The 16,832-nt window shown below is 40.2% G+C and overlaps 1 protein-coding gene across 2 annotated transcripts in view; it reads left to right on the forward strand.

Annotated features, from left to right (window-relative positions):
• Positions 1 to 16,832, forward strand: part of mta1 (metastasis associated 1) — a 48,385-nt gene that overhangs the window by 25,301 nt on the left and 6,252 nt on the right. For both annotated transcript variants that reach the window (XM_022199149.2, XM_022199155.2), the window contains exons 4-16: positions 2,988 to 3,114; positions 5,315 to 5,378; positions 5,708 to 5,825; positions 7,077 to 7,179; positions 8,018 to 8,117; positions 8,580 to 8,768; positions 10,512 to 10,586; positions 10,872 to 10,930; positions 11,262 to 11,398; positions 12,362 to 12,513; positions 13,818 to 14,007; positions 14,216 to 14,305; positions 15,199 to 15,354. In XM_022199149.2, the coding sequence (XP_022054841.1) occupies positions 2,988 to 3,114; positions 5,315 to 5,378; positions 5,708 to 5,825; positions 7,077 to 7,179; positions 8,018 to 8,117; positions 8,580 to 8,768; positions 10,512 to 10,586; positions 10,872 to 10,930; positions 11,262 to 11,398; positions 12,362 to 12,513; positions 13,818 to 14,007; positions 14,216 to 14,305; positions 15,199 to 15,354 (1,560 nt within the window). The remainder of the gene's footprint in view (positions 1 to 2,987; positions 3,115 to 5,314; positions 5,379 to 5,707; positions 5,826 to 7,076; positions 7,180 to 8,017; positions 8,118 to 8,579; positions 8,769 to 10,511; positions 10,587 to 10,871; positions 10,931 to 11,261; positions 11,399 to 12,361; positions 12,514 to 13,817; positions 14,008 to 14,215; positions 14,306 to 15,198; positions 15,355 to 16,832) is intronic.

Below are 16,832 nucleotides of genomic sequence, written 5' to 3' on the forward strand. Positions count from 1 at the left end.
CTATTACCGTAATAGAAGAAAAATATTTAAAATCGGCTTCTGACTTGGAGAAATTAGCTCAATCAACCACTCAAGACTAAAGAGAAACTCCATCAGTTTTACACATAAAGGTCAGTTTACTAGTCAATCGATGTCCTACTCTGCTGCAAAAACACACACACACACACATATATATATATATATATAATGTCTTTGCAGCGCTTGAGGAGTTCTGCCAAGTCTGAGAACATAACACTGATGGTGTCATCACTCTTCTTATTGGTTATTCTATAGGAAACATAGTGTCCGCTTTTTTGGCTTCGCTATTCTAAGAATTTAAAAATTGGGATAGTCTGAAACTAAATGGACTGATTTTCAACCATTCTTTTAAAATGTGACTTTCCCCATGTTTAATAAAATGAAGTCCAAAATGACAATAGTGATCCTGTAACACAAACACTACGCTTTTGAAAAAGATCTAGTTGTGATTTTTAGGACATTTATTGATTTGCGGTGTACTTTATTTTGAAAGTCTAGCATCAGTTTAGCATTCACTGTGCAAAACATTTTAATCTTATGGAGCATTACCACATAAAACACCATCAACAGTATGACTGTCGCAGAAAGGGGAATGCAAGGATTTTTAAAACCATTAACGTAACATCCGAAGTTTTAAATCCTAAATCCTGCAAAATGCGAGATGTGGCTATTACACGATGAGACTTTAGTTATGTTAGTCCAAACATGGCGTGAATGCCTGAACCGTCAACAGCCAAGAAAGCAGCTGCTGAAAGTTGTGATCATCTCAGATTAAATAATTTAAAACTGCAGCATTAGTTTCATTATTTAATAGCCATGCCTTGCGTATCTGAAATTGCAGCCTTTGTAATTTGGTATTTGCATTGTTTCAGATTGCGATTTTGATTTGAAATTGATCGTTCATCCCAAACAAACACCAACTCTTTTACTTTTGTTCTTATGAAGACATTTTTATGACAACATTAATCCAATATTTCCTTTGAATTCCTTGGTGTTTCCCTTCGCCCCACCCAGTTTTTTTTTCCCGTCTTGTGTGTAGGATTTTGTGGCAACTAGTGCTGTGGTTGGCAGATCGTAATCAACTGACTAGCTATTGCCTTCCCTCCTATTCCAACTGTGTAGGAGGCCCTACAGTGGTCCTGAAAAATGCAAAAAGAAGTGTTTGGTTTGTCTGCTCTTATTCTGATTCTGATTCTTACTTTGTTAAAGAGGAACTGCTTCGTATGTAGATATAAAGGGCTTATTATCTCCCACCTCCACGAAGTGGAAAAGGGGGATATAGGTTTGGCCTCCGTCCTTCCGTGCTTCCGTCCGTCCGTCCGTCCGTGCTTCCGTCCGTCCGTCCGTCCGACATGAAGGGGACAGCTTTTCTTGGAAACTATTACAGCTAGGATTACGAAATTTAGTGTGTAGCTTCACACCATGGACACCTTGATCAAGTTCGAAAATGAGACCTGTGCGATAATATTTAACAGAGTTATGGCCCTTGATCACTATTTTGGATATAGACTCATAGATATCACATGTGGCGGGGGGATATTGATGACCATGTCGTCTTGTTCTCAGTTAACAAAAACGCAACAATTTCGATTTAGATAATTTCGACAACAACTTTCTCTAAATTGTGCATACTGGTCCTTTAAACCCAAAGTTCATCAGATTCAGTTGCATCTTTCTGTTCACTAGGGCTGCAACAATTCCATTTATTAATTGTCACCTATTGCATTAATCGTCAACTGTTTTGTTTATCGATTAACTGGTTTGTGTCTACAAAAATCTTGAAATTCTCTGATTCTAGCTTCTTAAATGTAAGTATTCGCTGGTTCCTTTTCTCCTCTACAACAGCGAACTAAAATCTTGGCTTGTGGACAAAACAAGACATTTGAAAACGTCACGTTGGGCTTTGGGAAATATCGATCAATATTTTTCACCATTTCCTGGCATTTTCTAGACCAAACAACTAATTGTTTGAGAAAATGTTCAACATTTTAATCATCAATGAAAATAATCATTAGTTTCCGCCGGCTGTACACTTTTGACCACTTAGACATTTCTGCCACCATCACATGTTAGTAGAAATAACCAGATTTTGTCGCGCTCACAGAATTAAAATGTGCAATGTAAACAAAAACAAAAGCAACATCTCTTTCTAAAACGGTGTCCATCTTTCTCTTGAGATAATACACAGGAGACTTAGTACAAAGTAGTTTGAATCCAGATCTGTCAGTTGAAGCTCCCAGAGTTTCTCTGCTTGATAAAGGTACAAACACTGATTTATGTGGAATTTTTGTCCTCCTCAAGGAGTGAAGTCAGGTGGGAGAAGTTACTAGATTGTTGTATTTATTCATTTATAGATGACTTCATATTTCAAAACAGTGAGTTTTCACAAATGTTGGTATTTGAGCTTCCTGCTGTGTGTCCTTTTGCTATCCTGTATTGAAACCATCAGAGAGTACTCCACTCTGATGTATTTCTTTGTTTCTTACATCCTATTAAGGATGTATAAAACAGCCTTATTGCAGTTTCAGTTCTCAAAATACAGGGGATGGTACAGAAATAATGAAAACCCAGTGGGAGGGCATTAAAAAGATGGAAATCTTAATGGGACTAAGAGGAATGTGAAACACGGTGATATCGCAGGTGTTGCTGAAGTAACAAGGTTGGAAATACAGAATTTGCAGTGAAGACCTTAAACAGATCTTGCTCGATTTATAAAATGTGTCTCAGGTTGACAAAATCGGTGAGATTTTATGTAAAACACCTGTGTATGTACACAACTCTCCTTCTCCTTGGGGACTTCATTGTTCCGGCTCATCAAGTAGGCATCCTTTTGTTTTATGCGGCTTGTTGTGCACCTGAGACTGAGTGTGTGGCTACAGCAGTTACATTAGCATTCCTGCCGTTTTCCCCATTGTTTCGCCTCATCTGATGCGCTTAAGTTTGACCTTTTACCTCCTTTTACCACCTAGGGGAGCTGGAGGAGGAGATGGAGAACCCAGAGATGGCGGATCTTCCTGAGAAACAGAAACACCAGCTCAGACACAGAGAGCTGTTCCTTTCCCGCCAGCTGGAGTCCTTACCAGCCACACACATCAGGTACACTGCAGCTCAGCCTCACTGGTAACACAGCACTGAATTATCCTTTTACTTGCTTTCTTTTGGTTTCAACTGTTTGGCCTTCTCGTGGGACATTATTTTGTTTCGTTTGTTAACCCGCTGAACCACTAGCAGTTTCTCTTTCTTTTTAGCTCGTGTCACATTTTTACTCTCCGTGGGCTTGTCTTTTTAAACGGCATTATAATGTCCTGCAAATCTATGGAGACGGCACAACCGTGGACAGAAGCAGAGAGAAATCAAGAATATCTTTTGTCAGAGTGAATGTCATGATTATTTCTTTTACCATGACTGAAAAAATACTGTAATCAACATGTTTGACATTTTCCAGGTACCCACAGAACCTACAAATACTAGAAAAAATAATGGCTTACATGTTTAGTTTGTGTCCATACCTGTGTGCTCTGTGTAAACATGAACTAACATTTAGCCAAAAAAAGTCACTGAATCTTTATGTGACTGTTAGTTGTGGCTGAGTCATTACTGGTTTCTACATTGTGCTGAGGAGCACAGATTTTACAATTTATGGCTGTGATAAATGACATAAATATGATATTTTCTGTTTGTTTTTTTTCATGATGGCATACCTTTGAAACGTGCCAGCAGGTTTTGGGTTTTCAAGGAGTTACATCCACTTAATACATGATTCTGAATCCATATCAATACCTGTCATGGACTGTGGTTAAAGCTGCATTCAACAAATGTTTTCATCTCAAGTCTTTTTGTTGCAGTTGAGTCAATCAAATCCAATTTTTCACAAGATGAAAAGAACATTTCTGATAGAATTTTCTAAGAAAGTAAGGGGTCAGTAAAGTCATAACAAGGCCAGACAAAGTAGATAACAATATTCTTGTTCACTGGTTTTAAAAAAAATAAGTTGCAGTTTCCTGACTGTTAAGACGAAATAGGAACTTGCAGATTTGGTGCAAGTGACAAAAATGTCTTGATTCGTTAACCGTTTTTTAACATGAATCGCATGGTTGCAGCCAGAACAAAGTGGCGGCGTCAAAGTGAAGTCCATTCCAAGTTTTGCTTTTAATGGGAACAGTGGTTTGGTTTGGATCAGCAGCGAGTTAACAAAGCAGTGTGGAAAGAAAGTAAACGGTGAGGATGATATCAGTGAGATCAATTTATCTGGATTACTGCATCGGTGCCTGTGAATCCCTCGTGCTTAGGTAGGCAATCTGAATCCAGAACAGGAGTGGTGGACTCTGCCTAGACTATTTTTACCTTCAGTATTGCATAGTTTGCATTAGCAGATTTATATAGTTGTATTGGATATAATGTATATTAGGCAAATATCTGCCTTTTGTGCACGCGGTTGTACTTTCTGATTAATTTGGAGAACGAAGATGGCGTGATCATTTGTTGATTCCTTCACTCACATTGTCTGCCACACACAACGCTGTGATGACTAAAAGATGCTAGAAAGTAAAGTCTAACAAAAGCAGGCACAACATAATCCGCTCATATGCAGCGTGCACACTGAGTACTAAATGTCACCACAAAGCTGTTTCTACATATAGACCTGCCTTTGCTCATCAGCAAGCTCCAGGCAAACCCACCTAATCATTACCACATTATTACTTGACATTTCTGATGTGTCGCAGGAAGCGCAAACTGACATCTGCTCGAATAAAAATACACTGATGAGCAGTTTGTTGAGTGAGGATCCAAGCTTGATTAAGTTTTCTAACCTTACGCCAATGTGCAGCGCGGGTACACAAAGCGTCTGAGTTTATCACCCTGCCAGATCGTATTTGCTTCAGGCTAGAGAGGTATGACTAATTAGCCAGTAAATAATCTAAATTCAGACAGTAGCAGTTAGGGTACGGAGATGAGTGCTGTCAGTGTCAATACACTGGATCATGATTTGTCAAATAACGGGCCGAGCCAACTGGAACTAAATCAATATCGTTGTTTCAGATTCTGAGCTGCATCCTACAACAAATATCTTCTCTTGCAGAGGAGTTTGGGCCAGGATAGCAGCTTTCATCTCACACTTATGTAACCAGTTATCCCGTGGATGTGTCTGGTATTCTGTGTTTCTCATGATACATATTCACTCATTCTTGCCTCCTTTATGTCTTCTTCCTCCCATCTTTTGTCCTTCCTCCCTTGGCCGTCTCCTTTCTTTCCTTCCTTCCTCACTTCCTTTTCTTGCCTTCTTGCTGGATTACAGAGGAAAGTGCTGTGTGACACTGCTGAATGAGACAGAAGCCCTGAAGTCCTACTTGGACAGAGAGGTAAGTGAGCATACCAGGTGTTTTTGCCCAGTAACACAGTGAGGTCTACTAAACTGTGATTAGGTGTGTTAGATTTCAGGACTTATCCAAAAGTCTGTATGTGTGTTAGAGAGCCTTATGAGTTTAAAGATTCTTGTTTCCAGATGAATTATTCAACGTGTTGACCCAGAATGTTCTTTTCACGTACAGTAATGAGGAGACGAGAGACTAGTAGAGGGGAAAACACGCGCACACAAATCAGCCTCACTCTCTTGCTTCTCCGCTTGCCCATCTCGCTTCCTGTTCCTTTCACTCCATCCTCACGCCTTCCTGCCACCTCTATTTCCCAGGATGCCTTCTTCTACTCGCTGGTGTATGACCCTCAGCAAAAAACCCTGCTGGCTGATAAGGGGGAGATCCGAGTCGGGAACAAGTACCAGGCCGACATCACCGACCTCCTGAAAGAAGGTACATCACGCTGAAATCTCGACTGTTTTAATTGACGTAGTTTTTGAGAACAGCATATTCACAGAAAAGAACATTATCGTCTTCCTGCAGGGAACTTTTTTAACCTGCTGTGTACTGATTATTTTTTAGCAATATTTCTGCGTTAATAGAGCAGTCTGAGCTGTAGCTTTTAAACTTTTCATGTTTTTCCTCAAACCTCAGGAACATTTCATGAACTTTTGTGAATGTTGTGCCCCAAGCCACCATTTACTTTAGTTCTTTTTTTTTTTTTTTTTTAAAGTAAAGTTATAAAAGAACAACTAACCTGGGTTTCCATGGCAATCACAGTGTGGCTGCATGATTATACATAATCAGAGCATTTAAAATAACAGATTATTGCCTGTGTGCTGCACAAGTGATGACTTTGTAGTCACCCACAGAGTGTGGAAAGAAAGGGGCCAATATGTTACTTAAGAGGACAACTGCTTTGTTGGCAGCACCGATGTTCATAACATGTTCAACATCAACAAAGTTTCCTGTTTCTAGACTACAAGAGCTCCCATTTCCTCCTGATACAGGATAAGTTCTACACTCACAACCGGATATGATCGTACCTGCTACATTACAAAAAATAAAAATTCTAAGCATATAATTGCATTAGTACCTGGAACTTCCCACATGACAGTTGTTTAGTTTCCAGCCAAACATTCAAAGCAGAGCAGAAATGTTCCTCCTAATCAGTTTTGTCATTATATCTTGCACAAAGTTTTGTGACCTTGCACCTTGTATGTAATATTGAAATTATTCTCATTCAAACAGTCTGAAAGATATTTTGTGCCAATAGTTTGTGCAGATAATTATTTTCAAATGTGACTATTTTTCTGCCAGATTTAGGGTGTCTGTGTTTTGCCAGAATTTTATTCTTAGCAGGTGGGGAAACCTCTGAAATTGCAATTAAAGCACTGTGGGACACTAAGCTCCCTAATTAAACCCATGTTAATGAAATTCTTCTACATGTGTTAGAAGCTCAGGCAGGTTGGCTGGATGGTTGCAGGCTGGCAGCTTGACAGACCCCACCTCTTCAGCTCTGGGATTCATTAAGGCTTTACACAACGCAGTAATTTTAAAAAAGGAAAATCAGGAAGAGAACCAGATTTGATTGTGGTTTTTACAAACTCTTGTTGGACGCACACGGGCCATGAGGAACCATGGTGGTCTCAGAGAAATACCTGTGCATGAGTATCTGTGTGTGTTCTGTGTGGCTCTGGTTAGATGAGGAGGATGGCAGGGACCTGGAGAAACTAGAGGAGAAGATCTGGGACCCCAACAGCTCACTGACAGAGAAACAGATCGATCAGTTTTTAGTAGTAGCTCGGTAAGTCAACACAGACATGCAAAACAATAAAACACCAGCCCGACTCACTGATTAACACAATGCATTTTGTGACTGATCCGTACAGTCTGGGAGCAGTGACTCCCTGGAGTTAAGCCTTGCCGTGTCAGGGTGATAACAACAAGGCTGCATCTGAAAAAGCCCCTCTTGTAAAACCTCCAACCACTACTTGTTCTTGATACACTATGGCTTTTATATGGATCAGACATATCAGATTTTATTGTGTGTTGGCATAATAAAAAACCCGATTGTTATAAAAGCTACACACACTTTTATTATTCATGAATTCAAGGTTAGCAAGAGCTTATGCAGTAGAGGTAGGAAGTTAAAAGCTTTTGTAAAAAAAAAAAAAAAAAAACCTTCCTAAAAATTCAAGCCTGGATACACAGAGTTACACTCTTTATGCTACACTAAGCTAATTAGTCTTATACATACTGGACAGTTACCACAGCAATATCAATTTTCTTGTCTAATGAAAATTCTCAGCATCAGAGAGAATATGTGATTCACCAAAACAGTTCCTTTTAAAGCATCTCAAACTTTTTTGTAGCATCTGCTGCTTTCTAGCTTTTGGAGCCAGATATGGTTGCGTAGCAGTTTTAGCTCGCTCAGTGCTAATTTGCAAGACGTGTATTCTTTGCCTGGCCACACTACATAATTGAATATTTTATCAGGAAGCTCCAGAGTTATGACTTCGCTGATTTCAAATTTTGTCCTGCAGAAATTGGTTTGAGAAGTAACTGCAGGCCGAACTCAAAGTTTGTTTTACAGTCTATTTGTGCTTTTCCTTCGTCTTTCACACCATGTCTGTATCCCGTAGGTCCGTCGGTACATTCGCCAGAGCTTTGGACTGCAGTAGTTCTGTCCGGCAGCCCAGCCTCCATATGAGTGCTGCTGCAGCCTCCAGAGACATCACCTTGGTGAGTTATACATGAAAGCGGGCTTTGGGTTAAATCGGCATCACACCCTATGTGAAAAGCCTAGTAGAGAAGCGAGGCTGTTAATCAAAGAAAATGCCTGTAGTGCACATGTGTGTTGATGTGTGTATGCTTGTGAGTCTGTTAGTGATTGTTGAGGCCTGTGTCTGGTTATCCTTAACAAGCTCGTGGCCCCAGAAGCCTGGTGTGGGTCTATTCTGCCCTAGATCTTATCCTCATATATAAAACATAGATGAGAGGCCTTCGAGCTACCCACATGCGCACACACAAACGCAGCCCAAAGCCTCACACGGGGGGTTGCATCTAAACACCACGGACTGAACAAATGCAATATTCTCATACTTGTCTGAAGATGCCAGCTGAATATTGTTCAAATTAATTGCATAATTGGTTCAAAGAACATCCTAGCTGACACACTAGCCTGTATTTCTGTCTTGTGTCTAGTTTCATGCCATGGACACGCTCCATGCTACAGGCTATGACATGACTCGAGCCATCGCAGCGCTGGTGCCTCAGGGTGGGCCCGTCCTCTGCAGGGATGAAATGGAGGAGTGGAGCGCTTCAGAGGCCAACCTGTTCGAGGAGGCGCTCGAGAAATACGGCAAAGACTTCACTGACATCCAGCAGGATTTTGTGAGTGAGAAAACAACAAAAAGTGCATTCAAAGAAGTAATTGAACAGTGTGGAAAGAATGCCTTTTTGCTTCTTACCGCAAATTAGATTAGAAATAGACGACACATTTATGAATGTTCATTGTATATGAAATTACAGCCAATACATGGTTAACTTGGCCAGCAGCAGACTGGAAACGGGCAAATTTGTGTGCCTGATAAGCTCACAGTCGCAAGGAGGTCACTAATTTCAAGAAATCGCCTGCCGTTTTTAGAAGCACAATGCAATTTCTTCATAAGTGATGGTGATGAGAGGTGCATTTCTAGAAAGTACACAGTACAGACAGGGCTAGATCAAGGAACTTCTTTAATAATATCTGAAAAAGTCATTAAAAATCTAATTTCAGTGCTGCCTATTAATTATTTAGTCGCTTCATAAGGTGATCATGATTATCGAGCTAGATGAGTTGAACAAAAAAATGGAGGAAAAAAAATTGGGTTTATTTGCTGCCTTTTCCATGTGCCAAGAGTCATCAGAGGGGTGTCGATCTCACTACAAAAGTAAATAGTTGTATTATCCATAATGTCAGACTGTTCCTTAAAGACATTAGAGCTTTATTTTGGTAAGCTTAGTATATGCCGTCAAAAGCCTCTCTCTGTAATCAAATAGTGTAGTTATGAAAGGAAAACACTGTTTAGAATAAGGGATGCCCAGATGCTTTACTCAGAGCTGAGCTGTTTATTGCACTCAAAATTTCTGTTTCTGACATCAGGTACAACAGAATTAGAGCTGAACACGTGGAGTAGACTTAATTTAGGCTTTCAGCTGATTTAGCTTTTCTACAACTTACCAGCACAGTAGTAGTTTTGTAAACCACCCATACAGCCAATCTCATGGTAAAGAGTCAAATTATGAACGCAAGGTACACTGAACATTTACCTCATGAAGCATTTTGAAGGACCAGGGTTATTTATCTAAGCTGCCTCTCTGCTGTAGCTGCTCACGGTCCTCTGTGCTGTCAGCCTGAAGAATGCTGCTGCCCTTAGTTAGTGGAGCTTTCCTGCCTCACGTTGTGCTCAGCTCTCACTGTGTGCATCACTCCACCACCTGGTGGCCGGCTGCTGTCAGTGCTGCTCATTCTCGTTTCCACTCAGGCCTTTTCTCAAACAACAGGACTACACCACCATTATGGGTGGGGCCACCGCTTGACAGCTGATTTTCCTTTCAAACTTCTCACAGGGAGCTTAACAGTCCTACTTTAGTGGCTTCATTTCATGTGTCTGCCTTTGCAAATCAGAGTGCTACATGCAGTTAAGTCACGAAAAATCCTACCATGGCAGCTGCACTGAAAATGTTCCTACAAAGGCACCATGACACCCAAGAGTGTGCAAACAACGTTTAATGTAGAACTGTTATTTTTTTAGTTGAATGAGTGTTTAGCCTTTAAAATGACAAAAAATAGCAAACCAAACCAAACAGTTTACAGCCACAACAGAGAAATGAAGCAAATCATTTGACAACTTGTAGCCTGACCTTCTATTTTACAGGTAATCAAATATCACATGAATTAAACAAATTATTGTTTCATCAAATGAAAAATCAGCAAATATTTTCAGCTCTAATTTCATGTTTGTCCCTGGCCTTCATCAAGATTTTCCTCACCACCTGGTGATTGTGATCGACGGCTTATTAGTCAGAAATCTGCTCCCACGACTTTAATAACACTAAAATAATGCTAATTTTGACTTTTCTCTCCCTCTGTAGTTGCCCTGGAAGTCCCTGACGAGTATTATTGAGTATTACTACATGTGGAAAACCACAGATAGATACGTACAGCAGGTATCAGCTTTCATCATACATCTGCAATTTAGGAACAACTTCATTTTATTTATGTTTTATAACTCAGTAACTTACGTTGTTTTGTTTTTTTATAAAAAATTGCATCTGACTGAAAATGGTGTCGCATATCAATATATTGTTTTTATTTAAAGAACCTGACTGCAAATCAAAGAAACCACGTTTATTTTTTCACATTGCTGCTGTATGAGGCTTATGAACTAAGTCAATTTTACCGTGTTTTTCCTCTTGTCTCTCCCTCCTCTTCAACCTCTGACTCTGTTCCAGAAACGATTAAAAGCAGCTGAGGCAGAAAGCAAGTTGAAGCAGGTCTACATCCCCAACTAGTGAGTATATCAGTGCAGATTTTTTTATGTGAATTATTGTGTAATTCGTCAGCCCTCTTTCCTTTTATTACATGCTCTGAAATATTAAATAGTTAATGTGCTGAAAAGGTTACAGCAACGTCTCAAGTTGGACATTTGTCACTGTTTGTAGAGCACAAACCCTTCTTTCACTGTATTAGTATTCACGGCAGCTCTCAGTACAGTATCAGTATAACTGCTGTCTCTGGCAGCAGGCTGATGAATGTTATCTATTCTCTTAGTGAATGTACACTGAGTTGGCCTGTCTTATCTCTGCTGGTCTGACCCTGCCTCTGTTCGTGTGTCCTTCCAGTAACAAGCCAAACCCCAACCAGCTGAGCAACAATGTAAAGCCGGCTCTTGTAAATGGAGCAGCGGGTGCAGGGGTCCCAGGACCTCCAGGCTCTGTCCCGACCCCCGGCCTGGGCAGAGCCTGTGAAAGCTGCTACAGTAAGTTATTCACTGGTGTAACACTGCTGTCATGTAACAACAATGGCTGCTGCTTCTTTGTGTCTTAAAATAAGAATTTACAAGGAAAGACTTGATTCAACAATGAACCTAGAAGAATGTCTTTGGTGAAATCATACATAAAAGAGGCTGCTGCATGTTGAATCTGCTGTAAATTCTCCAGTAAATAGCAGAACTTTAAGAAGTTAAACATTTAAATGCCCTTTCAAGAACTGAAATGCAGGTAAATTTATAAATTCGTGAGCCTCCTCTTGCTCAAAAGTGCAATCTATGATCTTTTAATACGTCCGAGGAAGCAAACATAACATAAATACAGCCTAATGACAATGGTAGTGCTTCATAATGGGCTATATTGACATTTAAAATGTCAGACAAAGAGAGGCGAAACAACGTTGTCCTCACATGAATACTGTCAAAACTTCACACTGTAGAAAAGTTTGATGAGATAAAAATAAAATTTGATAAAAGTTTGATGAGTTTATACATTTGTATAATTTTAATATATATTGTTTTTGTAATTTAGAATACACAAAAATAGCGTTCTTTGGTATTGATTTTGCGGATCTTATCTCAGCTAATATCCAACAAAATATTCTATCTACCAACACTGAATTGTTGTTGTCTAACTGCTGTTGTTCAGTGAATCCTCAAAATGGTCGTCTTTGTCTTCAGGCGAGGTATATTTTCATTCTAATACGGATCATTTAAGGTGCACAGGTCCACTCCATGTGGTCGACATTCGATAGTGGATTTACATAATGGACAGAGAGGAAATAGCATCCTGCCCTGCAGCACTGTATTTTTTGAGTTATTTCAGTGGCTCTACTTAATATCCTGATGAATGATTAAAGTTTTTGCCCTCACGTTGTTCATTGTTGTATGTGTGAGTGTTTATTGCTCTAACACAGTCACTTTCTTCTTCATACCTTTGTGATGTGTGTGCAGCCAGCAGCTCCTACCAGTGGTACTCGTGGGGACCTCCCAACATGCAGTGTCGCCTGTGTGCTTCATGCTGGACCTACTGGAAGAAGTACGGAGGCCTGAAGATGCCCACACGACTGGACGGCGAGAGACCCGGACCCAACCGCAACAACATGGTACCAGGCAGCACTCAAACACACAAACGCTTCACTGAATGTTGAGTTGACTTATTCTACAAACCCCAAACAAAAGCCTTACTGTTTACCTAAAGCCTTATGTTATCCTTAGTAGTTCAGGAATAGTTCATCTTCCAGAGAAAACCATTGTTAAGTTGAACTGCATCTATCACATATTTACATTCCTATTTAACCCTTTAAGCTGCAGTCAATTCCAGCCATTTTCAGTACAAAAAAATCGCTAATATTCTATTTGTAAATAAAAAATATGACGAGAAATACAGGGAATATTGGACACGCACCGCGAAGTGCATTTCCTTGAAAACGACCGATTCGTGGATTTTATACCGACTTCAAGACATGTTTTGGACAAAATAGTTTACTGGCTTGTGTCGTCTGGATGTAAAAGGTTGGATTATGGCCGTTTTTTGTGGAATATTTTCATCTGTGTGTAATAATGAACCCGGAAATGTGAGTCGCGCTGTGTACGTTGAAGCCGTGTACAGAGAACGGATGGATGGATATTCGTTGTTTGTCGGACAAATGTGTTTATATTACCCGCTGTGGTAATCGCATCTGAAAGTGGTTTATACCGGCGGATTCATGAGAATCTAAGCTTTCCATCAGCACATAGTGTTTATATAATCGCGTTTGCAGCCTTCGGACATTCTTGAAATTCCTATGCAAATTAGTAGGTGTACCGCCGGCGGTACACTGAAGCACACTGAAGCGCAAAGGGTTAAAAAAGGAAGCAAAAAAAAACTATAATATTCAATTCAAATAGGAAAATTGAATGTTTCTTAAACAAACAACCATTCTTTGTGCCAATTCCATATTTAATTAAGTTAAGCATTCTAATTCATCTGCGTAACCTTGAATTAATTTTGATGTTTAATGTTGGCAAACAGTCCTCACAAGTCCCCATTCAATGTGATAACAATGAAGTACTGTAAATCTGATCTTTACCATTCGTGTTGTGTCAAAAAGTCTGAATGTTTTCCAGCCTGATGAAGAGTGCATATTGTTCAGCACTGAAAGCAAGTAAATTGCGAGCTATTAAACGACTTTAGTATTCCACATTAGCCAGTGAGTTAAATGGATGGTGCATTTTGGGAAGCATTCCAGGCAGCTCTGTACGTCCAACCAACATCAATAATGCCGTTTCACATTTCCTCCAGATGTTTTCTTTGCCGTCAGTCATGTGATTGTTTGACCTGTCAGCGACCGTCCTGCTGTTAATATACAGTCTATGAGCACAGATTGCTGTACATCACATAAAGATGTTCCTCTGTTTGGACCTCCAGAGCCCCCACGGTCTGCCCCTGCGGCACAGCGGCAGCCCCAAGTTTGCTGTAAAGACCCGACAGGCCTTTTACCTGCAGACCACCGGCCTGACGCGGATGGCACGCCGCCTCTGCCATGACATCATCAGGCCTCGATATCTGGCCCGGCACCCCTACCTCCCTGTCAACACAGCAGCCATCAAAGCAGAATGTAAGGACAGGATTTCACACCTGCACAACTTTGAGTCCTCTTTACAACAAAATCACACGATCAATACACGATCGTCTTCTTGTTTGAACACTGCACTGAAGTTGTACGACGCTCATATTTTGAATTTTAAAGATTTTGTGTTGTAGCTGTGAACTATTTTTTCATCCGTTACATTATTAATGACTGTATTCTTTCTGAATTTTAACAGGCGCCCTGCGGTTACCAGATAGGCCAGCAAAGCCTTTGCCATTGAAGCCTGTGGAACGTAAACCTCTGGAGTCTGTGGTGCGGTATTTAGGTAAGAAGCAGCTCAATAGATCTGGGACTGGGTTCACATTCGAGTCTGTTTTCAGTCACAGTTAACTGAATGTGGTGCATATGGATCAGTTTGGCTGCTCACCTGTTGTCAGACTTAGCATAATGAATTTACATGATTTCTGATTGAAAATAAATATTTCTTCTGTAGACGTGTAACAATCTTCTGTTCATGTTGAAATCTTCCCTTCTTTTTTTTCCCTGAAACTGGCCTCAGGTTTGTTCAGACTACAGACTTGGGGCCAGTTGTACAATGATTATTTTCTAGAATTGCTTACAGAAAGATCACAAATAGGGGCAGCTCCAAATTTCACAAATGAAAACTGAATGAAAATTGCAAATGAGGTTCTACGTCCTGCAGGAATCTCAGATGTTCACGGATGGCCCCAAATATGGCGTTTTCTTTGATTAAATAAAATCGGTGTGAAATCTGTGAGAATTACTTCATTGTCATAAATTTGTGTTTAGAAATTTCGGACTCGGTATGACAGCAGCGCAGATCTGTTCTTGCTCAGCATTGCAAATAAGAGCCCTCTTGAAGTGTCATATTAGAAAAAGTTAATGCAAAGGGAACAACTCGAATACACTTTCTTCTTGTTCACCTTTTTGTAAAAGAGTTAATGCACATAGCGGGTGCTGGAAACACTTATTTCGAATACATTCTGACACCCTAATACATAGCCATGACCTTTCGTTTCAAAATAAGCCTTATTAGCATTTTCTTTTTTCCCCATTTTTAGCAGCAATTTTAATGTTTCCTTCAAATCCAGCTCACAATCGTATGTTACTGTGTCACTCTTGAAGAGTAAAGTCTGCTTGCTTCTTATCTGTGCTGTTATTTCTGCTGGTTAACCTGTTTTCTTGCGCACGTTACAGAAGCACATCCCCGTCCAATCAAGCCCGACCCACCGATTCGTGGAGGGTCCATCTCTACAGGCAGCCTGACGCCCATAAAATCCACTCCCATCCTCAACAATGGCTCACCCACCATCCTGGGCAAACGCACCTATGAGCAGCACAACGGACTGGATGGTAAGCGAGACCGACTACAGAGCTCTAAGTGCATGTTAAGTCTGTCACTGAACTCCGTTTGTTGAATATTATCATTTTTTCATTGCTTTTCTGGTGTTAATATCTTATTCCATCATCATATAATCTGAATAAAATCAATTTTGCAGCTGACAATGGGCATGATATCAAATCATGATATATAATTTTATTTTATTAATTAATTCTAATCTAGCTTTTTGTGATGTAAGATTTTAGTTTAGAACTCACTTTTTTACTTATTTTGTGTTTGTTCGTGTGTGGATTGGGCCACAAAAGGTGTTTTTTGTTACGTTTTCAAATGGAATATTGCTGATTTTCTTAGCTTTTATCCCATTTCAGTTTTCTTTGTTGCTTTTTATAATAGTTTTAATTATTTTAACTGCATTAGCGCACACTGAAATGTCTCACATTATGCAGAAATGTTAAACTTTAATATCTCTGCTAAACAATGTTTGAATATTTAAGAGCATAAAGGCACGTCTGAGGTCTGTAGCTCACTCCATGGCTACAACACATAGTTAAGATCCACTGCCGAAGGGTTAGGAGTTTGCGTGGGGCTTGTATTTTTTTGGGTTATGTCCCACTTTCCCTCTCCCCTGTGAAATGAGAGAGGGGTAGAGACAGACTGGGAGATCAAGAGAGTGAGAATATGCCAGAGAAAGATGGAGAGAAGAGGGAGAGAGATTGCGAGAGGATCCGATCGGCCTTGCTGCTTTAGCTGGAGGCTACGGTCTATGTTGTCATGGTAACAGCAGAGCAGGAGGAGGACGAGGAGGGCTCGGTAAGTGTATCCTGAGGGAGAGCATCTCCACTGGTCTGTGAGCCCACCTCAGGCCCAGGCTGGGAAAAACACACCAGGAGGAGATTTGGGTTGGAAATCAGCCAGGCTCAAGGATTAAGGATTAGTTTTTTCTTTTTTGTTTCGCCTACCAACTTACCGACTTAGTTTTTGAGATCATGGTAATTTGTCGGAGGATGGGAGAAGGTTTCTGTAAGCATGTTTATTGTTGTTTTTTGTCTTAGTCATTGAATGGAAGGTGTGCTGTGTAATTACAACAGTACATTTACAGATCAGCATATGTCCGACAGCCATCTTTGTCAAGAGCAGACTCCTCCTCATTCATTTAGTTGATTTTGTTTTATATTGACTCTGATAGACAGCTGCTACAAGAAGCTGTAACTGAATGACTATACATCAAATAACGATGCCAGAGGGGTTGTTTGTGGTGATTAGCACTTGAATCTTCTGCTTCCTCCAGGTTTATGGAGCTTCGTACTCAGTTTCACCTCATTGTTTAATCTTATCAGTTAGCACAGCCAGCGAGTGAACATAGAGGAGCTTAGGAACCAGAAATGTCCTGCAGGAGTCAGTAGAGACCAAAAACAGACTGAATATTGAACTGTTATACAGATGAAATGTGAAGCTGCTCTGTATCTGCTGGCCTTCTATATAAAATAAC

This window comes from Acanthochromis polyacanthus, chromosome 1 (genome assembly GCF_021347895.1).
Source record: "Acanthochromis polyacanthus isolate Apoly-LR-REF ecotype Palm Island chromosome 1, KAUST_Apoly_ChrSc, whole genome shotgun sequence".
NCBI classification, from domain to species: domain Eukaryota; kingdom Metazoa; phylum Chordata; class Actinopteri; family Pomacentridae; genus Acanthochromis; species Acanthochromis polyacanthus.